The sequence below is a fragment of the Caretta caretta genome, chromosome 11, assembly GCF_965140235.1.
Source record: "Caretta caretta isolate rCarCar2 chromosome 11, rCarCar1.hap1, whole genome shotgun sequence".
Classification (NCBI taxonomy): Eukaryota; Metazoa; Chordata; order Testudines; family Cheloniidae; genus Caretta; species Caretta caretta.
The window spans coordinates 45,274,141-45,297,627 of NC_134216.1; the positions used below are offsets into that span (position 1 = coordinate 45,274,141).

The 23,487-nt window shown below is 40.0% G+C and overlaps 1 protein-coding gene across 1 annotated transcript in view; it reads right to left on the reverse strand.

Annotated features, from left to right (window-relative positions):
* TTN (titin) overlaps positions 1–23,487 on the reverse strand; it is a 311,267-nt gene that overhangs the window by 22,977 nt on the left and 264,803 nt on the right. The window contains exons 288-297 of the mRNA XM_075117654.1: positions 6,370–23,475; positions 5,739–6,035; positions 5,044–5,631; positions 4,653–4,955; positions 4,222–4,518; positions 3,176–3,463; positions 2,764–3,063; positions 2,358–2,660; positions 1,921–2,226; positions 43–1,809 (exon numbers count right to left, since the gene is read on the reverse strand). Coding sequence (XP_074973755.1) covers positions 43–1,809; positions 1,921–2,226; positions 2,358–2,660; positions 2,764–3,063; positions 3,176–3,463; positions 4,222–4,518; positions 4,653–4,955; positions 5,044–5,631; positions 5,739–6,035; positions 6,370–23,475 — 21,555 coding nt within the window. The remainder of the gene's footprint in view (positions 1–42; positions 1,810–1,920; positions 2,227–2,357; positions 2,661–2,763; positions 3,064–3,175; positions 3,464–4,221; positions 4,519–4,652; positions 4,956–5,043; positions 5,632–5,738; positions 6,036–6,369; positions 23,476–23,487) is intronic.

Consider the following 23,487-nt stretch of genomic DNA (forward strand, 5'->3'; position numbering starts at 1 on the left):
GACAATATATACATTGTCTTAGTGAAGTGCATGTTTACTCACCTACTGGAGACACAGCCAAGGTAAATTTGCTTGGCTCGCTAACTGGGCTTACACCAGCAGAATTTTCAGCATATGCACGGAATTGGTAATCCAGGCCCTCAATCAATCCAGTAATTCTGTATTCTTTACCAGATATTGGTGAAACATTAACTTTCTGCCATAAGATGCTATTTCTTTCTTTCTTTTCAACATGGTATCCAGTAATTTCTGAACCTCCATCATAAACTGGAGCATCCCAAGATATTGTCATTCCATCAGCCGTTACATTGTACACAATAGGTTTGCCTGGTGGGCCTGGTGGTCTGAACTGGTGTTTTGCTACAACATCTGTTGAGACAAGTGGTGGGCTTACTCCATATCTGTTTTCAGCACGAACTCTAAACTGATATTCAGTGTCTTTAACTAGGTTAGGAACTTTGAAAGTTGTCCTAGCAACACTAGAACACACCATTTTCCAATTGGTTTGTGAAGTTTCTCTCTTCTCAATGCTGTAGGAAGTGATTTCTCCTCCTCCATTGTCTTCAGGAGCCTCCCATGACATAACAACACTGTCTGCTTTGATTTCATCTAGTCTTATGGGTCCTTTGGGTTTTGATGGAGGACCAAGAGTTATGACTGTGATGGTAAATGACTTTCTGCAAACTGAATTATCAAGAATTAAGGTGTATTTGCCACCATTGTCTTTTTTCACATTCTTGATACTTAAACTTATTTTGTTTTCCGTTTTCTTGAAGCGAACTTGTTCACTTTCTTTAAGAGGGATGCTGTCCTTGAGCCAGCTCATAGTTGGTCTGGGTTTACCTTTATATGGCAATTCAATGTGCATATTATGGCCAATTCTTACAGCAATTTGTCCTCCAAAGATATCAGAAAGGTCAGCTTCAGGTGTTATTACAAAGTCTTTTACTGTAATGGGTCCAACAGTAACAGCATCGCTCAATCCTTTTTCGTTTTTAGCAGATACTCTGAATTCCATGACAGAAAGCTCCTTAAGTTTTTCAACTTCAAATTCACATGTCTTACCTATGCCTGCATGTGACCATTCTTTTTCTTCAATCATTTTCTTTTCAATAACATAGTCTGATATAATGCTACCACCATCGAAGTCAGGTTTGCTCCACTGTAAGGTAACAGAAGTCTTTGTAGAATCTTTCATGGCCAGATCCTTTACAGGTCCAGGTACTTCCGCAGGTTTCACTGGTTCTGAAGTCTCACAAGGTTCTCCCAATCCATTTTCATTTTCTGCAAGAACTCGAAAGAAGAATGCAGTCTTCTCTGATAGGTTAGTTACCTTAAATGTTGTATGAGAACACTTTGTTGTAATAGTAGACCAGGCTCTTTTGGTGGCATCTCTTTTTTCAATGACATAATTTGTTATTTCAGAACCACCATTAATGAGCGGTGGCTCCCATATAAGTGTAACAGTGCCACGAGAAACATGTTTAAGCTGCAGTTTCTGGCAGGCTGATGGTGTATCAAGTACTTTAACATTCACAAATGAAGATTTTGGTTCACCAACTCCATTCTCGATTGTGAGAATGTATTTTCCTGTATCATTCCGAGTAACTTGAGGAATAGTAAGTAATGTGGATGATTCTGTGTTCTGAATGTTGTATCTTTCATCAGTTCCAAGATTCTTTTCACCCTTTCTCCATATGACAGTTGGAGGAGGTCTCCCTTTGAATGGAATCATTATCTGTACATCTTCACCTGCTTTAGCTACAATGGAGGTTCTGAGAGCAACATCCAGGTCAATCTCTGGCTCCTCTGCAGAAATAAATAATAATAAAATATGAATAATCTGGAAAACAAAATATAAAATTATTTGAAATACCAAAACCCTAAAAAATGATAATTAAATCAATTAAAGGTACATACCAAGTATATCTTTAGCTTGTACATATTCTGTCATTTCAATAGGCTCTCCTTGCCCAGCACAATTTATAGCAGACACACGGAAATAATAATTGACTGCAGGTTGAAGCTGGGATACAACATACTCAGTTGTTCTCACTTCTCCTCTAGCACTGACTACAGACCATTCTTCCTGCTCTCCTTCTCTCTTTTCCACTGCATAGCTGGTAATTGCACTTCCTCCATCATAGGCAGGCTTAGTCCAGCCCAGGGTGACAGATGTCTTAGTAGTATCCACAACCTTTAGCTTAACTGGTGGCCCTGGTTTGTCTGTAAAATATATTAAAATTCAATCATAACATTTATCCTCAGTTATTCCCAGACAATCCCATGAAAGTCCGTCCATTATAACTTACTTGGCCCTTAAACAATGAGATGTGTGTGTCTAAGTTATTTCTTACCAATAGGATCTGCAGCTTTGTAGAAGTCAGAAGCTTCAGAGAATGGACCTTGTCCAGCTGCATTGACAGCACAAACTCGGAAATGATATTCACTGTTTTCAGTTAGTCCTGTTACTTTCTGTCTGGTGTCACGGATAGTTTCTTTAATAACCTTGAACCAACTTAGACTCTTCTTGTCACGTTTCTCAAGGTAATATCCACTTATTTCACTACCTCCATCTACAGTTGGCCTGTTCCAGACAACTGTCATTGAATGCTTGGTTATCATAGTGACCTCTGGTACACTAGGTGGTCCAGGAGTAACTGAAAAAAAAAAAAGAGAGAAAAAATGACAGTAGTTCAATACCATTAAAACTAAAACATTCAGTACTATTCAGTTGTATTAGTTAATATACATGTTTCTCACCAAATGTATTTTTAGCTATAACTGGTTCAGATTCCAGTGGATCACCAACTCCAAACTTGTTCACACCTCGCACACGGAACACATACTCATTTCCTTTGATGAGTTTTGTGGTAGTGATGACACATTCCTCTAGTTTTTCAGAAATTAAAGACCATACTACCCGACTTGTCTCACGTTTTTCAACAATGTAGTGTGTTACAGTTGCACCACCATCATCTACTGGAGGTTCCCACATTATGGTAATTTTTTCAGCAGTGACTGTCTTGAACTGTATAGGCCCACCTGGAGGTCCTGGCTTGTCTGTTGAGGACAGGAGAAATGAGTCATATACATAGATACATACATACATACATACATATAAATTACATTTTAGTTTAATACAATAATACTATTATTCTAATTCAGTACATACCAAGTATTTGCACTCTAATGTGAGCTGATGCTGAACCCATGGCATTCTTTAATTTTAATTCATAGTTTCCGCTGTTAAAACGAATTGCATCTTTGATGAGTATTGATGCAAAGTCTGTTGTGTTTTCAATAGACACTTGTGCACTGGTTTGTATCTCTTTGCCATTTTTGAACCATTCAATTGTAGGTATAGGCTTTCCTGAGATGCCAAGTTTCAGCTTAACTGCAGTACCTGCTTTGTATTTCACCACATCTGTGTATTCTGGTTGTACATCAATTTCAGGTGCACCTTAAAAGAGGAACAAAAAAAATCAAAATGGTATAAAGATTTCAAACCACTCAGAGGACTCAAAACCATACCAATATTTTTATTAAGCAATAATAATAGTGTTAATTAATATAAGGCATTGTGTAATATACACTGTGCAAAACTTGGCAGTGCCTAGATACTATGGTCATAGGTGTTTTAGATATGCAGATAGGAAAAAAAAAGACAGGTCATAGCTATATGTCACATTTCAGTCCAAAAAATTCTCAAACTCTTTGCAAGTTAAATAATACATTAATTACATCACTACTAAAAATCATCCACATCTCTGGGGGAGGACTGCAGGTAGGAGGACAAATGGTGCAGCAAACACTGCACAACATTTGGGGGAAAGGACATTTTAGCCAAGGACACTGGGGCAAACCTCTGCTCCTATGAAAAGTGTCACGATCTTTAATGTCCACACACAGCAAAAACAATCTCAATTTCTCAGGTCTTGTCCAAGTGGCCCAAACACAGTCAATTGTATGGAACTCAAGTTATCTACATTGGGAAGATGAAGGGCTCAATCAGCTCTGTTCAGATTGAATCTTTGTCCAGAGAGGCTAGATAATGCAAACCCAGTGCTTAGAGCATTATGCTAGCCCTCCAGTTTTTAAACTCAGCTTCTTACAATTGTTTTCTAAAGACTAGGATTCAAGCACTAGTTATACGAAACAATTCTGACTTTAAGCCCTGAAGTATCACAAAATATTATTATGTAATTGCAAAACTCTTACCATATGTATCAACACATGTGATAGGACCTAAAACATCTGATGGATTGCTAATGGAACCAACAGCATTCTTAGAACAGACACGGAATTCATACTGAGAATTTTGCGTTAGTCCAGATACAGTAAACTGAGTCTCAATGACATTGGTGAAACTGCCCTTTGTCCATCTGCCATTTGGAAGATCACGTTTCTCGACAATATAACCAGTGATCTTACTACCGCCATCATAGGATGGTTTTGTCCAAGAAAGACTGACAGAAGTCTTGGAAATATCTGTGACACGAACATTTCTTGGGGGTTCTACAGTAAGAAAAAACAACAGTATTAATAATTAAAAGCAGTACTAGCATTGTCTGTTGGCTTACTGTATAGGAAAGAACATTAAGTGAAAACATTACTGAAAATGTTGATTTCCCCCCCTACAAAGTACACACCACAAGCATCAATTGCAAGAACTGGATCAGAAGGATGGCTTGCTTTTCCAATGCCAGCTGCATTTTCTGCATAAACCCTGAATTCATAGATAAGTCCAGCGCTGATGGTGGTGACTTTAAAGTGAGTTGTGCGAATAAGGGTCTTGTTAGCCTTCTGCCATAAAATACTGTTCCTATCTTTCATTTCCAAATGGTATCCAATGACTGCACTGCCTCCATTAGTGACTGGTTCATGCCATCCAACAGTGATGCTCTCTCGGGTGACATTGGTGACCCATGGTGTGGAAGGTTGTCCAGGTGTTGCTAGAGACATTAAAAGAAGCAGTTAATATATCATTTCAAAAAAATTAAAAGCAACAACAAAATGTTATGTGAGAAACTGATGACTTACTGTATGGGAGCTTAACAGTTACACATTGTGAATCAATGTGGTCACTGATTCCAAAGCGGTTTTCAGCTTTGATACGGAATTGGTATTCTTCTCCTGTTGTTAGCTTCATTACTTTAATAATGCTTCTAGCAACTGTTGCAGACACCTCAGACCAAGCAGCAGTACTTGTTTCTCTTTTCAGTACAATATAGTTGGTAACTTGACTTCCACCATCATTATGCGGTGGCTGCCATTTGAGAGTTACGCTTTCTTCAGTGATATCACTAACAACAACAGGACCAACAGGAGGACCTGGTCTGTCTAGCACTACAATGTTAATGAATGATTTAGTGGTTCCACTGGAGTTGGCAGCAGTGATGTCATATCTACCAGCATCACCAGCCATACTTTCTTTAAGGTTAATGATGATACTTTCTGCTGTGGTTTCTGTATTAAACCTCATGGTTGCTTTCAATGGAACACCATCTCTGGCTAATGTCATCTTTGGCAATGGTTTTCCAGAAATTGGAATTTCAACCTTTAGGTTCGATCCCGCTCTAATGTACACAGTGTTATGTGGGAAGCCCTTCATATCAATCTCAGGAGATTCTGAAAAACAAAACGTTTCCAAAACATTACAAATGTGAGGTTTTAAAATTGATTTTTTTTAATGTGGGCAAACATTTCATCATGTGTTTTAATGTCAGCAGACTTACCCAGTTGTTCTCTCACTGTAATAGGGAGCAGGAGTTCTTTAGGATCACTTAGACCAGCTTGATTTTCTGCAGACACTCTGAAGAAATAGTCAACATTCTCTTTGAGACCGTGGACAACATGATGAGTTGTCTTTACAACTGCACATTTAACCCATTTTTGCTGTCCTTTCTCAAGAGCTTCAATGAGGTAGCTCACAATTCTGCTTCCACCATCATGTTCTGGTTTCAGCCATGACAGAGAAATGCTGTCTTTAGTGACACCAGTTACTCCAAGCTTTTCTGGTGGGCTTGGTTTTTCTAAGATAAAAAAGATTCAACATAACAGGATAATTAATACAACATACATTTTCTTTTTTACTTTGGCAAGAATGTCATTTGAATTGAGAAAAGTATATATTTTACTTGGAATCTATATGCATAGATTTTTTAATACTTAGATAATTGCAATATTTAAAGTATAAATTATTAATGGTTTTCTCTTATATTTGTAAAACCCTTAAGAACATCTTTGGTGCTGTATAAACATTAACAACTTCAAAGTAATTATTACAACTAATAATTATTTTATGTTAAATATTTTAAGCATATATATGTAATTTATGCTATAAGTATTTTTATTGTTGAAACAAACCTGTTATTTTAACTCCTTCTTTGGTCTCAGTGGATACTCCAACACCAAATTCATTTTCTCCAGAGACTCTGAAGTAGTAAACAGCACCTTCTTGAAGACTGGTAACTTTGTAGGAAAGGCGATGGCAATTGTTGGTTATAGTGACCCAAGCCTTCTTGCTAGCCTCTCGTTTTTCAATGTAATAGTTCTTCACAAGAGCACCGCCATCATTCTCAGGAACATCCCAGGATAACACTGCAGATTCTTTTGTTACATCTTTTACAGCAATATTAGATGGAGGTCCAGGGGAATCAAGAACTTTGACAACTAAGGTCAAGGTAGCTGTGCTCAGGATATTTTGTAATGTTAATGCATATTTTCCAGAATCATTTCTTGTTGCTTTCTCAATGGTCAGTGAGGTACAATAATCTGAAGAATCAATAGACGCTCGTGTACGGAGATCTGTCTCTGGTTTATTCCACATTACATTTGGGACTGGTTTTCCCCTGAAAGGTACGGTCATTGTAAAAGATTCACCAGCCTTTACAATTAAAGTCTTTCGCATTTCACTATCAATATCAAAGGCAGGTTCTTCCTCTCTTTCCTTTGCTACCTGAGGTTCTGAGACATCACTTGGATCACTAGCACCAACTTTGTTGATAGATCTTACTCTGAAGACATATTCAGACCCTGATGTTAGCCCAATTACAGTGTACTCTGTGCCTCTTAAATTTTGAATAGCTATTGACCAGTCAGTTTCATCAGTTTTCTTGTATTCCACTGTGTACCCAGTAACTGGGGCACCTCCATCAAATAATGGCTTTGTCCATCCAATTGTTATATTTGATCTTGTTGAGTCCAGAATCTTAGGTTTAGATGGAGGAGATGGTATGAAAACTGGATCTTCTGCCCGAATCAATGGTGAAGTGTCACTTGGAAGACTGAGACCAGCAGCATTTTCTGCATAAACCCGATATTCATATTCACATCCGTCTCGAAGACCTAATGACTTAACTCTTAGATCATAAACTGGTTTTTTGTTTACACGGATCCATCGTAGGCTATTTTTCTCACGTCTTTCAATTATGTATCCAGAGATCTCATTTCCTCCATCACTGTCGGGCCTTGCCCAGCACAGGGTCATGGAATCCTTTGTCACACTGGTTATCTCTAAAGATTTAGGTGGATTTGGAACTGTAAATGGATCTAGGGCCTTGACTGCATAGCTCTCCAAAGCTTCACCAACACCATATTTGTTAACTCCCATCACTCTGAAGATGTATTCGTTTCCTTTAAGTAGTTTTGTTACTTTACAGGATGTTGTTCTAAGCTCTCCTTCACAAAGTGTCCATGCAATTCTACTGGTCTCACGTTTTTCTACAATATAATAATCAATATCTGCACCTCCATTTTCTTGGGGTGGTCCCCATGACAGGTGACACTTTTCAGCAGTAAGGCCAGTTATTTCTAATGGGCCTGCAGGTGGGCCGGGTCTATCAAGTACTTTGCAGTTAACAGCCAAAGATCTTGTTCCTGCAACATTTTGTAGTGTTAATACATACTGACCCGAATCCCGTCGAATGCAATCCTTCACAGTTATCGCAGTAGTGTGATCTGTTGAGACTATTTCAACTCTTGCTTTTTCCTCAATCTCTTTGCCATCCTTTGTCCATGAAATCACAGGTGAAGGTCGTCCTGCAATATCAGCATTGATTTTAAGGACCTCTCCAGCTTTAACAACAACAACGTCCCTAAATTTGACATCCATCATGATTCTTGGAGCATCAACATCATCTTTTACAGTCACAGGTCCAGTTGATTCAGATGGCTCACTAAAGAGTCCAGCAGCGTTCTTTGCAATAACATGGAATTCATATCGCTGATCTTCTGTAAGTCCAGTCACATCAAAGAAAGTTTCTTGTATGTTTGTGAAATTGCATTTTAGCCAACGGCCATCTGGTAGCTCTCTGCGCTCAATAATATATCCTGTAATCTTAGCTCCACCATCATATTCTGGTTTGGACCATGACAATGAGACACATGTTCTTGTAATATTAGTAACTTCTGGCTGACCAGGAGGATCACATGGATCTCTTGCAGCAGCAGGTTCACATGATTTACTGCATTTGCCTATTCCTGCAATATTTTCAGCATACACACGATATTCATACATTAGTCCTTCTTCAAGGCCAGTGACCTTCATTTGTGTATCACTTATGAGGCTTTTGTTTACTTTTGTCCAAAGAATGCTGCTTCTTTCTTTCCTTTCAAGATGATATCCAATTACTTTGCTACCTCCGTCATTGACTGGTTCCTGCCAACTTACAGTCATGAAAGTTTTAGCTGCATGTACTACTTGAGGAGTTCCAGGTGGACCAGGTGGCTTAAATGGATACTCTGCAACAACAAAGGGAGACTCAACATAGGTGCTCCTACCATAGCGGTTTTCTGCACACACACGGAACTGATATTCAGATCCTGTGGTTAGACGCACTACTTTAATCGATGTTCTTGCAACTGCTGCAGACACTACATCCCATATTGTTGTGGTAGTTTCTCGCTTCTCCACAATGTAATTGCTAATATGGCAGCCACCATCATACACTGGAGGTTTCCAAGATAAAGTTACATTATCTGCGCTAACACTGTCAATATGTACATCAGATGGAGGTCCTGGTCTGTCAAGAACAATTACAGTGATAGAAAATGTTGTAGATCCAGCACTGTTGGAAATACATAATTCATAATTTCCAACATCGTCCTTTGAAGCTTCCTTGAAGGTCAGCAAAGTTGAAGTCTTTGATGTTTGAACATTTACCCTAGTTGTCTCTTTTAAGGTCTGTCCATCTTTCCTCCAGCTAGCTGTTGGTGGAGGCCTACCTCTGATCGGCACATCAATCTTAAGATCATCTCCAGCTTTAACACTGAAAGTATTGAAAAGAAGTTCAGCAGAAGGCTGGATTTCAATATCTTTTGCAACTACTGGAACTCCAAGTTGTCTTGGATCACTCTTCCCTTTTTCATTTACAGCAATCACTCTGAAAGTGTATTCCTCTCCCTTACTTAAGCCTGTTATTGTTGCTTCTAGTGTCTTAACTTGGGTACAAGTGCTCCATTTTTCACTTCCTTTAGTTTGCATTTCCACTATATAACCAGTAATTTTACTGCCACCATCACTCTCTGGTTTCTCCCATGTAATCGTAGCAGTGTTGCGAGTCACATCTACAAGAGTTACTTTTCCAGGTGGATACGGTGGTTCAGAAACCTTAACTGGTTCAGCTGTTTCTGCTGGCAAACCAACCCCATATTCATTTGCTGCCAAGACACGGAAGTAGTAAATGCATCCTTCCTGTAGTTGATCAATTTTGAAAGTATTTTTAGTGCAGTTATTTGTAACAGTGGCATATGCCTTTCTAGTAGATTCTCGCTTTTCAATGATGTAGTTTGTAATTTTAGCTCCACCATCAATAAGTGGTGGTTCCCAGGCTAATGCTACTGAATCTCTCTTAACTTCTCTGATTGTCAAGTTAACAGGTGCACTGGGGGAATCAAGGACTCTGACATTAACAAAAGCTGATTTTTTGCCACTATTATTTTCTAAAGTCAGGTTGTATCTACCACTGTCAAATCTGTTTACATTATCAATGACCAGCATTGTATATGAACTGGTAACCTCAATCTGAGCTCGGTCACTAATGGTGCCTTCTGCTTTTTCCCATTTGACTTCAGGTTCTGGTCTTCCTTTGATGGTAACAAACAGACGTAATGTACCACTCGCACGTACAGTGACTACTTTTCTGAGATCCGCATCTAGTTCGATTTCAGGAGGTTCTATTTTGTCAGCTGCAATGACTGTACCAGGTATAGTTGCAGGTTCCCCGACTCCTTCAGAGTTAATGGCACAGATGCGGAAATTGTATTGATGGTTTTCTTTAAGTTTTGTTACAGTGAACTGTTTTCCTTGTAGTCCTGTTGGTGGTGTGCAAGTAATCCATTCATCAGCAGTATCTTCTTTTACTTCCACAACATATCCCTTAATGGGAGCACCACCATCATAAATAGGCTTGTTCCATGCAAGTGACACTGATGATCTGGAAGTGTCTGTCACCTTTGGATTACTTGGTGGGCCTGGTGGATACAGTGCATCACATGCACGATAGAAAATGGATGGCTCACTAGACTCACCTACACCAGCTGCATTTTCAGCAGAAACCCTGAATTCATAGAAATGCCCATCTGTAAGTCCAGTTACTCTGAACCGCAAGTCTGTTAGCCTTTTCTTATGGCACTTGGTCCATCGAATACCATCTTTGTCTCGCTTTTCAAGTATGTAACCTTCAATTTCAGCTCCACCATTGTCTGTTGGACGACCCCATGTTACAATCATAGAATCTTTTGTGATTGCTGAAACGTCTGGCACTGAAGGAGGACCCGGAGGTTTGTATGGATTACAAGCCACAACAGGCTCAGATTCCAGTGGTTCTCCAATTCCAAATTTGTTCACAGCCATTACACGGAAAATATATTCATTGCCTGGAAGGAGTTTGGTTACTTTGTGGTTAAGAGCTTGCACATCAGATGCCACTAGTGTCCAGGAAAGTCTGCTTGTCTCTCTCTTCTCAATGATGTAATGTGAGATGCTAGAACCGCCATCATGTAAAGGTGGGGCCCATGCCAAGTAACATTTTTCTGCAGTGACACCTGTAATCTTCAAAGGACCCTCTGGAGGTCCTGGCCTGTCAAGCACTTTTACTGTGATTGGTATAGATTTTGTACCCCCAACATTGCTGAGTTTAAGTGAGTAGTGACCTCCATCAATTCTTACACAGTCTTTGACCGTGAGAGTTGTTCTCTGAAGTGTAGATTTAATTTCCATTCTTGCAGTTGTTTCTTCAAGCTCTTTTCCATCTTTTGACCATGTAATGTCAGGAATAGGTTTACCATGGATGTCAGCCTCAAGAACAAAGGTTTCTCCAGCATGAACAACAATGACATCTTTGTATTTTGGATCCAATGACGCTCTTGGTGCTTCAATTTCGTCTCTAGCAGTAATTGGCCCTGTGCTTTCAGATGGTTCACTCAAGCTACCAGCTGCATTTCTTGCGATTACTCTAAATTCATATATTTGGTTTTCAACAAGACCAGTTACTGTAAATTCTGTTTCCAGTACATTTGTAAAGCTGGCTTTCATCCAACGACCTTCAGGTAGTTCTTTCTTTTCTACAATATATCCAGTTATTTTGCTACCACCATCATACTCAGGTTTTTTCCAGTTCATTGTGACATAATTTCTTGTAATAACAACGGGATCTGGGCGGCCAGGTGGATCACATGGATCACGGGCAGCATACAGTTCAGATACTTTGCTAACTTTACCAATGCCAACAATGTTTTCAGCAGAAACTCTGAACTCATATTCAAGACCTTCTTCAAGGCCATCTGTTTTATATTTGGTGTCTGGAATGAGGGCCTTGTTCAACTTTGTCCAAAGAATGCTGTTTTTATCTTTACGCTCAAGATGGTAGCCAAGAACCTTGCTTCCTCCATCATTAACTGGTTCGTTCCACTGTACAATCATATGGTCTTTGGAAGCTGATGTAACAAATGGCGTTCCAGGTGCCCCAGGTTCTTTATATGGGTATTGCACAACAACTGCCTTAGAATCCAGTGGAGGGCTCTTTCCATATCTGTTTTCAGCACAAATTCTAAACTGGTATTCAGAACTTGTTTTAAGATTTGCCACTTTGATTGTTGTTCTTGCAACTGTTGCTGATACCATCTGCCAGGTGGTAGTGGTTGTGTCACGTTTCTCTACTATGTAGTTGGTTATCTGGCAGCCTCCATTATAATCTGGTGCGTCCCATGATAAGACAACAAAGTTTGCGCTAACTTCATCAAAGCGAACAGGTCCTCGTGGAGAGCCTGGCTTTTCAAGTACAATTATGCTCAGGTGCTCTGTAGCCGTGCCTGCTGTGTTTGATGCTGTTACTGTATATTTGCCAAAGTCATCCTTATTGCTTTCTTTAATATGTAAGATAGTGGATGTTGGTGTGTCATGGACATTTAACCTGGTTGTCTGTTTAAGTGACTGCTCATCTTTTGTCCAAGTAATCTTAGGGGTGGGTCGGCCTATAAATGGTACTTCTATCTTAAGATCTTCTCCAGCCTGGACACTGTAAGTATTAAACATCAGCTTGAAACTTGGCTCAATTGTCAAATCTTTAGCTATCACAGGAATTGCAAGTGCTCTGGGATCACTTTTGCCTTTTTCATTGTAGGCTATCACACGGAACTGATATTCTTGATCTGAACTCAAACCGGGTACAACTACACTGCACACTTTGGTCTCAGTGACAACACTCCATTTTTCTATTCCTTTAGGCTGCATTTCAACTATGTACCCCAAAATTCTGCTACCTCCATCATGTTCAGGTTTCTCCCACATAAGTGATGCACTTGTGTGAGTCACATCAGTGAGACTGACTTTCCCAGGAGGCAAAGGTGGCTCTGAGGCTTTCATAGCATCTATAGTTTCAGCTGGAATACCAATTCCAAATTCATTTTCAGCCATAACTCTGAAATAATAAGTTGCTCCTTCTGTAAGGTTTTCAACTTTAAAGCTTGTTTTGCCACATTTAGCACTCACATTTGCATATGCCTTTCTGGTTGACTCACGTTTGTCAATCACGTAATTCTTTATTTTTGCACCACCATCATTAGCGGGTAGTTCCCAGGATAGTACTGCATGATTTTTCTTAACATCTTTTACTACTAAATTTTGTGGTGGTCCTGGTGTGTCAAGGACTTTTACTGTAACAAATGCAGACTTCGATCCACTGCTGTTCTCTAACTTAAGAATGTACTTTCCAGTATCATTTCTATCACAGTTATCGATGGATAGTTGTGTGTAGTTTATGCCTTTTTCAATTTGAACCTTATCTGTAAATTCACCTTCTTCCCGAGACCATGTGATTTCAGGTGTTGGTCGTCCTCTGAATGGTATGTGAATCCTAGCAGATCCACCAGCTCTAACCAATATTCCTTTCCTTAGTTCTGAATCAATATCAAGTTCAGGAGCTTCAAGCTTGTCTTCTGGTTTAACAGTTCCAGGAACTGATGCAGCCTCTCCTACACCAACTTTATTGAGGGCACACACTCGTACTTTATATTCCTGATGTTCAATAAGTTTTCTAATCTCAAATCGAGTGACACGCAGCCCAGTCTGTGGAGTAGCTACTGTCCATTCTTCTTCCTCTGCTTTACAGAGCTCCACAATGTATCCTTGGATTTCACTACCACCATCATAAATAGGTTTACCCCAACCAAGTGTAATTGAATTTTTGGTGGTATCTACAACATGAGCATTAGTGGGTGGACCAGGTTTGAACACAGGGTCACAAGCTTTAAAATAAGGAGAAGCTTGGCTCGGTTCACCAGTTCCAGCAGCATTTTCAGCAGATACTCTGAATTCATACTCATGATCTTCTGTTAGTCCAGTGACTCTTAATCGCAAATCTGTAATTCTGCGTTTATTACATTTTGTCCATCTGATGCCAGCTCTGTCTCTCTTTTCTACAATGTAACCAATAATTTCACTGCCTCCATCACTATCTGGCCTGCTCCAGCAGACAGTCATGGAATCCTTTGTGATGTTAGTAATTTCCAGTGCCTTTGGTGGACCAGGAACCACAAATGGATTTTTCATAAGTACTGGAATAGACTCCAGAGGCTCACCAACACCATATTTGTTAACTGCCATTATACGGAAAATATACTCATTACCTTCCAAAAGTTTTGTTACTTTCAGCATTGTGGCTACAGCATCTGAAGCAACAACAGTCCAGGCAAGGCGGCTAGTTTCTCTCTTCTCAACAATGTAATGAGAAATGTCACTACCACCGTCATGGAGTGGTGGATTCCATGACAATGAACATTTTTCAGAAGTAATTCCAGTAACCTGAACTGGGCCTTCTGGCGGACCTGGTCTGTCCAATACTTTTACATTTATGGGTACTGACTTTGTTCCTGCAATGTTAGAGGCTTGTAAAATGTACTGTCCACCATCAACTCTAATGGCATCTTTTACAATAACTAATGCCTTGAAATCAGTGTTCTTTATCTCACATCTAGCAGTTTCTTCAAGTTCCTTATCGCCTTTGAACCACTTAATGGTAGGTAGTGGCTTTCCATGGACATCAGCCTCAAGTTTGAACATTTCTCCAGCATTTACAACAACTGTATCTTTGTATTGTGGATCCATTGAGATTCTTGGAAGCTCAACTTCATCCTTTGCTGTTATTGGTCCTGTACTATCAGAGGGTTTGCTTATTGCACCTGCAGCATTCTTTGCAATGACTCTAAATTCATATCTTTGATCTTCAGTAAGCCCTGTTACGGTGAACTGAGTTTCAATGACATTTGTGAAGCTAGCTTTCATCCAGCGACCATCAGGCAAGTCACGTTTTTCTACAATATAACCAGTAATCTTGCTACCTCCATCATATTCTGGTTTGATCCATTGTAGAGTAATTGAGCTTCTTTTAACAATTATGGCTTCTGGGCATCCTGGAGGATCACAGGGGTCTCGGGCTACATAGCACTCTGAAACTTTGCTTGCTTTTCCTACACCAACAATATTTTCTGCAGAAACCCTAAATTCATATTCAATGCTTTCTTCAAGGTTAGTTGTTTTATAATGCGTGTCTTGGATAATGGTCTTATTTATTTTTGTCCATAAAATGCTGTTTCTTTCCTTTCTCTCAAGATGGTAACCCAAAACTTTACTTCCACCATCATTAATTGGTTCATGCCACTGTACAACCATAGAGTCTTTTGTTACTGTTGTCACAAATGGTGTGCCAGGAGGACCGGGTTCTTTATAGGGGTACTGAGCTACAACTGGTTCAGATTCCAAGGCAAAGCTCTGTCCATACCTGTTTTCAGCAAATATTCTAAACTGATATTCTGAGCCAGTTTTCAGTTTAGTCACTTTTAGGGTAGTTCTTGCAACAGCAGCTGAAACCGTTTCCCATACAGTGGTTGTTGTATCTCTCTTATGAACAATGTAGTTGGTGATTTGGCAGCCACCTGTATACAGTGGAGGATTCCATGATACTGTAATGCTTTCAGCACTAATATCATCAAACTTTACAGGCCCTCTTGGAGGATCAGGCTTGTCTAGTGTTATAATTTCAACAGATGCAGACTTTTGTCCAATAACATTAGCAACTGTGATTCCATACATGCCACTGTCCTCTTTGTGTGTTTCTTTAATATTCAGTACAGTGAGATTAGGCAAATCATTAATATTAACTCTTGTTGTCTGCTTTAACAGTTGGCCATCTTTTGTCCAAGTAACAGTTGGTGTAGGTCGACCAGAAATTGGTATTTCTACTTTTAGATCTTGTCCCACCTGGATACTGTAACTGTGGAATGCAGGTCTTACATCTGGTTCAATAACAAGGTCTTTGGCGACCACTGGAACCGCAAGAGATCGTGGATCACTCTTGCCTTTTTCATTTACAGCTATTACTCTAAATAGATATTCTTCTCCTTGAGTTAGGTTAGTAATCAGTGCTTCAAGTGCTTTTACACATGCACATTCTGACCATTTGTCACTGCCCTTAACTTGCATCTCAACAATATATTGTAAGATTTTGCTACCGCCATCATGTTCCGGCTTTGACCAGTTTAGCGATACACTATTTCTTGTGACATCATCAACTGTTATTTTCCCTGGAGGTTGAGGAACTTCAGCAACCTTAATTGGGTCAATGGTTTCTGCAGGAAGGCCAATTCCAAATTCATTCTCAGCAGTGACTCTGAAGTAGTAATTGCTGCCCTCCTGAAGTTGGTCTACTTTCCATGAGGTCTTGTGGCAATTTGTTGCAACAGCTGCATAGGCCTTTCTTGTTGCTTCACGCTTTTCAACAATATAATTTTTTATTTTAGCGCCACCATCCAGTAAAGGAGGTTCCCATGAAAGTGAAACAGAGTCTTTGGTGATCTCCTTAATTTTTAGGTTAACAGGTGGACTTGGGGTATCCAGTACCCTTACACTGACAAAGGCAGACTTTATTCCACTACTGTTTTCTAAAGTAAGAATGTATTTTCCAGTATCAAATCTGTTAACATTGTCAAGAACAAGGGAAGTGAAGCTGCTAGTAATGTCAATAATAGCTGCCTCTCTGATCTCACCATCCATTTTACCCCATTTTACTTCAGGGGTTGGACGCCCTCTAATAGGAACAAATAATCTTAAGGAACCACCTGCCCTTACATTTACAATTTTCCTTAAGTCTAGGTCAAGATCAAGGTCTGGAGCTTCCAATTTTTCTTCAACAATAACAGAACCAGGAACATCAGCATGCTCTCCAACTCCAGCTTTATTAACAGCACAGATACGGAATTTATATTCATGTTTTTCTAATAAATTTTCTACTTCCATATTTGTTTTCTTGATTCCAGTTGGTGGGGTACAAATTGTCCAGTCACCAACACTTACATCACATTTTTCAACAATGTATCCCTGGATTTCACTGCCACCATCATAGATTGGTTTGCCCCATGAAAGGAAAACTGAAGATCTTGTCACATCTATAGCTTTGGGATTATTAGGCGGACCTGGCTTGTAAATAGGATCACAAGCCTTATAGTAAGTGGAAGGTAGGCTTGGTTCACTAAGACCAGCAGCATTTTCAGCTGATACTCTGTACTCATAGTCATGGTTCTCTATAAGTCCAGTCACCCTGTATCTCAGTTCACTAACCAAACGCTTGTTGCATCTTGTCCAGCGAATGCCTTCTTTATCTCGTTTTTCAAGAACATAGCCCAGAATTTCACTACCACCATCTGAGGCTGGCCTTTCCCATACAACAATCATTGAATCTTTGGTAACGGCTGAGACTTCTGGGGCATTTGGTGGAAGTGGGACAACAAATGGGTTCTTTGCAATTACTGGTTCAGATTCAAGAGATTCACCAACACCATATTTGTTTACAGCCATGATACGGAAGACATATTCATTTCCTTCCAAAAGTTTTGTAATTTTGCAACTAAGGGCTTGCACACTGGAGTCCACTACAGTCCAAACTAAGCGGCTGGTTTCTCTTCTTTCAACAATGTAGTGTGAAATGTTACTACCACCATCCTGTAGTGGGGGTTTCCAAGCTAACACACATTTTTCAGCAGTAACTCCTGTTATATCAACAGGCCCTTCAGGTGGCCCAGGTCTATCAAGAACTTTGACATGAACAGAAGCTGTTTTTTCACCTGCAACGTTCTTTGCCAGCAATACATAATGACCACTATCAACACGAATGGCTTCTTTTACACTGAGGCTTGTTGCAAAATCTGTGCTTTTTATTTCCAAATGAACCGTGTTTGCTAATTTGTGATCACCTTTTAGCCAGTGAATGGAAGGTAATGGTTTGCCATAAACATCAGCATCAATCTTGAATGACTCACCAGCATTTACTATAATTGTTTCTTTATATTTTGGATCCATACTTATACGAGGTGGCTCTACTTCGTCTTTGACTGTGATTGCCCCTGAGCTTTCAGATGGTTCACTGAAAACACCTGCAGCATTTCTTGCTATGACACGGAACTCATACCTCTGATTTTCTGCTAGGCCAGTTACTGCAAACTGAGTCTCAATGACATTTGTAAAGCTTGCTTTCATCCAGCGACCATCTGGTAACTCCTTCTTTTCAACAATGTAGCCTGTGATTTTGCTTCCACCATCATATTCAGGTTTCTTCCACTGAAGGGTTACTGAGTTCCTTGTGACAATTACTGGTTCTGGACGACCTGGAGGATCACATGGGTCATGTGCTGTATAACATTCAGATACTTTACTTGCCTTTCCAATACCCACTATATTTTCTGCGTAAACTCTGAACTCATATTCAAGTCCCTCTTCAAGGCCAGTTGTCTTAAATTTAGTGTCAGGAATAGATGTTTTGTTTAGTTTAACCCAGAGGATGCTATTTCGTTCTTTGCGTTCCAAATGGTACCCAATGATCTTGCTACCTCCATCATTGACTGGTTCATGCCACTGTACCACCATGCTATCTTTTGAGTGAACCGATACAAAAGGTGTTCCAGGTGGACCAGGAACTTTGAATGGATATTGGGCTACAACAGACTCTGATGTGAGATATGTACTCTTTCCATATCTGTTCTCAGCTGCAATTCTGAACTGATATTCACTTCCAGTCTTTAATCTACAGGCTTTTATTGTTGTTCTGGCAACAGTAGCTGACACAATGTGCCAGACAGTAGTAGAAGTGTCCCGTTTTTCTACAATATAATTGTTGATAGAGCTGCCACCATCATATATTGGTGGTTCCCAGGAAATGGTGATACTATCTGCTGTTACTTCATCTACCTTTACTGGTCCAGTTGGAGGCCCTGGTTTATCAAGGACAACAATATTAAGAGTTTCAGTAACTTCACCTGCAGAATTTGTAAGTTTGACTAAATATAGTCCAACGTCATCTTTGCAGGCTTCTTTTATTGTTAGCAATGTGCTGTTTTCTGAACTTTCTGCATTTACTCTAGTAGTCTGTTTCAGTGGCACATTGTCTTTATGCCATAATACAGCTGGTTTGGGTCGCCCAACAAATGGGACGTCAACCTTTAAGTCCTCTCCTGCTAGGACACTGAAAGTGGTGAACAACAATTTGAAAGCTGGTGGAATCACAAGATCTTTTGCAACCACAGGTATGCCCAGTTGTCGAGGATCGCTGATACCTTTTTCATTCTGAGCTGAAACACGGAAGGAATATTCCTCCCCTTGTATCAGTCCAGTTATAGTGGCTTCAGTAACTTTTACCGTAGCACAAATTGCCCACTTTTCACTGCCTTTGCTTTGCATTTCTACAATATAACCCAGAATTCTGCTACCTCCATCATGTTCAGGTTTTTCCCATGACAAGGATACACTATTTCTTGTCACATCTAGCAAAGTTATCTTTCCTGGTGGCAGTGGTCTTTCTGACACTTTCACCGATTCTGGAGTTTCAACTGGAAGGCCTATTCCATACTCATTTTCAGCTAGGACTCTGAAATAATAGTTGCAACCTTCCTGCAGGTTGTCTACTTTCCAGCTGGTCTTGTGGCAATTGGCAATAACAGTTGAATAAGCTTTTCTTGTTGATTCACGCTTTTCAACGATATAATTTTTTATTTTTGAACCTCCATCTATGAGAGGAGGCTCCCATGTGAGTGTAACAGATGATTTCGTTACTTCTTTTATTTTTAAATCTTGTGGTGCTCCAGGTGTATCAAGAACCCTGACATTTACAAATGCTGATTTACTGCCTGAACTATTTTCTATTGTCAATATATACTTGCCACTATCAAATCTGTTTACATTTCCAACAGTAAGTAGAGTATAAGAGCTTGTTGATTCAATGGTAGCTTTATCTAAAGACTCTCCATGTTCTCTTGTCCATTTCACTTCAGGTGCTGGTCTTCCTTTGATTGGGACAAAAAGTCTTAAAGTACAGCAGGCTCTGATATTGACAACTTTACGTAGTTCTGCATCCAGTTCAATCTCTGGAGGTAGCATTCTTTCTTCAGCCTTTGGTGATCCAGGAACAAGGGCAGGTTCTCCAATGCCTTCAGAGTTCATGGCATATATTCGGATTTTATACTCCTGGTTTTCTTTGAGATCCGTGATGGTAAAGGAAGTAGCCTTCAGTCCTGCTGATGGAGTTACAATTTTCCATTCATCTTCTTCAGGTAGTGCTATCTCAACCATATAACCCGTGATTTCTGAGCCACCATCATAAATTGGTTTATTCCAAGCTATTGTAATTGAGGACTTGCTAGTGTCTAAAACACGAGGATTACCTGGTGGACCGGGCTTGAACACAGTATCACAAGCTTTATAGAATTGACTGGTTGGACTTGGTTCACTAATTCCAGCAGCATTTTCAGCCATTATTCTATATTCATACTCATGACCCTCTGTCAGTCCAGATACTTTATAGCGTAAGTCCGTAACAACCCGTTTGTTACATTTCACCCAGCGTAGTCCAGCTCTGTCACGGCGTTCTACAATGTAATTGGTTATTGGGCTTCCACCATCAGAATCAGGACGTCCCCAACAGACAATCATAGAATCTTTTGTAATTGCTGTAACTTCAGGTGTTTTGGGTGGATCAGGTGGCACATATGGATTTACTGCAAGAATAGGCTCTGATTCCAGGACCTCGCCAACCCCATATTTGTTAACAGCCATGACACGGAACACATATTCGTTGCCTTTTAATAGGTTAGTGACCTTCTGTTTAGTTACTGGAACTTCTGAGGCCACGTTTGTCCATGCTAGTCTGCTTGTTTCTCGTTTTTCAACCACATAGTGGTCAATCTTTGCTCCTCCATCATCCAGTGGTGGTAACCATGAGAGTAGGCATTTTTCACTTGTAACCTCAGACACAGCCAAAGGCCCTTCGGGTGGACCAGGTCTATCAAGAACTTTAACATTGAAGATATGCTTTGCAAAGCCACCAGGATTAGAAGCAGTAAGTGTATATGCACCGCCATCTCTTCTGGCAGAATCTTTGTTGATCACAACAGTAGAGAAATCTGCCTTTTTTATTTCTAATTTTGCTGTGTCTTCTAGCTCTTTTTCATCTTTTGTCCATGTCAGGGTTGGTGGAGGTCGACCTGCAACATCAGCCTCAAGTCTGAAAACTTCACCTGCTTTCAGTACTAAAGTGTCCTTGTATTTGGCATCCACCATTATCCTTGGTGCTTCAATGTCATCTCTGCATGTTATTGCATCTGATGGCTCAGATGGCTGGCTAACTGCACCAGCAGCATTTCTGGCAATCACACGGAATTCATAAGCAGCATCTTCTGTCAGACCACTGACAGTGAAATCTGTCTCTAGTATATTGCTAAAGTTAGCCTTTAGCCAGCGACCATTAGGAAGGTCTCTCTTTTCAACAGTGTAACCAGTTATCTTAAAACCTCCATCATATTCTGGTTTAGTCCACTTAAGTGTTACTGCATGTCTTGTAATGTTGAGAGGTATTGGTTTACCAGGTGGATCTATAGGGTCCAGAGCAAACACTGGATCAGATGGTTTGCTTGGTTTACTTTTGCCAGCCATATTTTCTGCTATAACACGGAATTCATATGCAATGCCATCAGTAAGTCCACTTGATTTAAAGATATTGCCTACCACCAATGCTTTACTTACAGTCTGCCAAAGAATGCTATTTCGTTCTTTTCTTTCAACATGATATCCCAAAATTGGACTTCCACCATCAGTAATAGGCTCATTCCAGCTAATGGTCATTGACTCTTTTGTGACTGCAATCACCTGAGGAGTACCTGGAGGCCCAGGAACCTTAAATGGATAGTTGGCAATTACAGGCTCTGAAGAAATGGCTGGTCCCGTTCCATATCTGTTTTGAGCTTTAACACGGAATTGATACTCAACTCCAGTAGTAAGATGAGTAGCTTTAAACATGGTACGTATAACAGTGGTTGCTAACTCAGTCCATGTGGTACTGTCAGTCTGACGCATTTCTACAACATAATTACTTATTGGTACCCCTCCATCATTCTGAGGAGGTTCCCATGAGAAAATTACAAAGTCAGATGAAACTTCATCATATTTGATTGGTCCCATAGGAGGGCCAGGAATATCATGAACCTGGACAGTGATCACATCACTAACTTCTCCAACAATATTTTTAGCTGATAGGGGATAGCGGCCACTGTCATTTCTTGTGCATTCATTGATGGTTAGTATGGTCGCAGTTGCAGTGTTTTCAAAGTTTACCCTTTGTGTCTGCTTAAGCAGCTGGTCTTCTTTTTTCCATGTCACAATTGGTCTTGGACGACCAAGCACAGGGATCTCAATTTTGATGTTGTCACCAGCTCTGGCAATTACTGATTTCTGGTAAATTCCACGGAGGTCAAATTCAGGAAGCATCATCTGCTCTTTAACAACAACTGGTCTGCTTTCTCTTGGATCACTTCTTCCAGCACTATTAACTGCCATAACCTGGAAAGTATATTCCTCATTTTCAGTTAGATTCTTCACGACATAGTCTAATGTTTTCACAGTTGTGATGTGTGTCCACTGAGTGGAACCTTTTTTCTGTGCTTCAATTATATAACCAGTGATCTTGCTACCACCATCATGTTCTGGCTTTGGCCAAGCCAGGCTAACTGTGCTCTTTGTTATATCCATAATATTGAGGCTCTCAGGTGGTGATGGTGCTTCAGAGGCTCTTACAGGTTCTGCAGTTTCAGCTGGTTCACCAATCCCGAACTCATTTTCAGCCAGCACTCTGAAGTAATATTCACATCCTTCAACCAAATTAGGAATCCTAAGGGAACATTTCTGGCAGTTGGTGGTGACGGTTGAATATGACTTTCGTGTTGCTTCCCGTTTTTCAACAATATAATTTGTTATACGTGAGCCACCATCTAATAGAGGCATATCCCAGTGCAGGATGATGCTGTCTTTAGTTATTTCCCTAGGCTTAAGATTTATTGGTGGTCCTGGTGTATCCAAGACTTTTACATTTACAAAGCCAGTTTTCTTACCAGCAGCATTTTCAAGGGTCATTACATATTTTCCAGCATCGTATCTATTACATTCTGTCATAATAAGTAGAGTAAAAGAGTCTGTATTTTCAATGTTGGCACGTGCTTTAAGTGGGATATCATCTTTCGTCCATGTAACTTCAGGAGTTGGGCGACCTTTAATTGGCACAAATATCCGAATACTCAATCCAGCTCTAACAACAAGTGTTCTTCTCAGCTCAGCATCTAATTCAAAATCAGGAACCATTTCCCGATCTTTGATTTCAACGCTTGGAATCTGTGCTGGTTCACCAGCACCCACAGCATTGATGGCAATGATTCTAAAATTGTATTTGGCTCCTGGCTGGAGATTAGCAACAACAAATTCAGTGATTCTTAAAGCAGTTCCTGTTGTGTCTTTTACCCATTCTTCTTCTCCTTCCTTTTGATGCTCTACTGTGTAGCCAATGATGTCAAGTCCACCATCATAATGAGGCTTGCCCCATGTTAAAGAAGCACTGGTCTTTGTAGTATCAATCACTCGTGGGTTTGAAGGTGGACCTGGTGGATCTGTAGTAATGA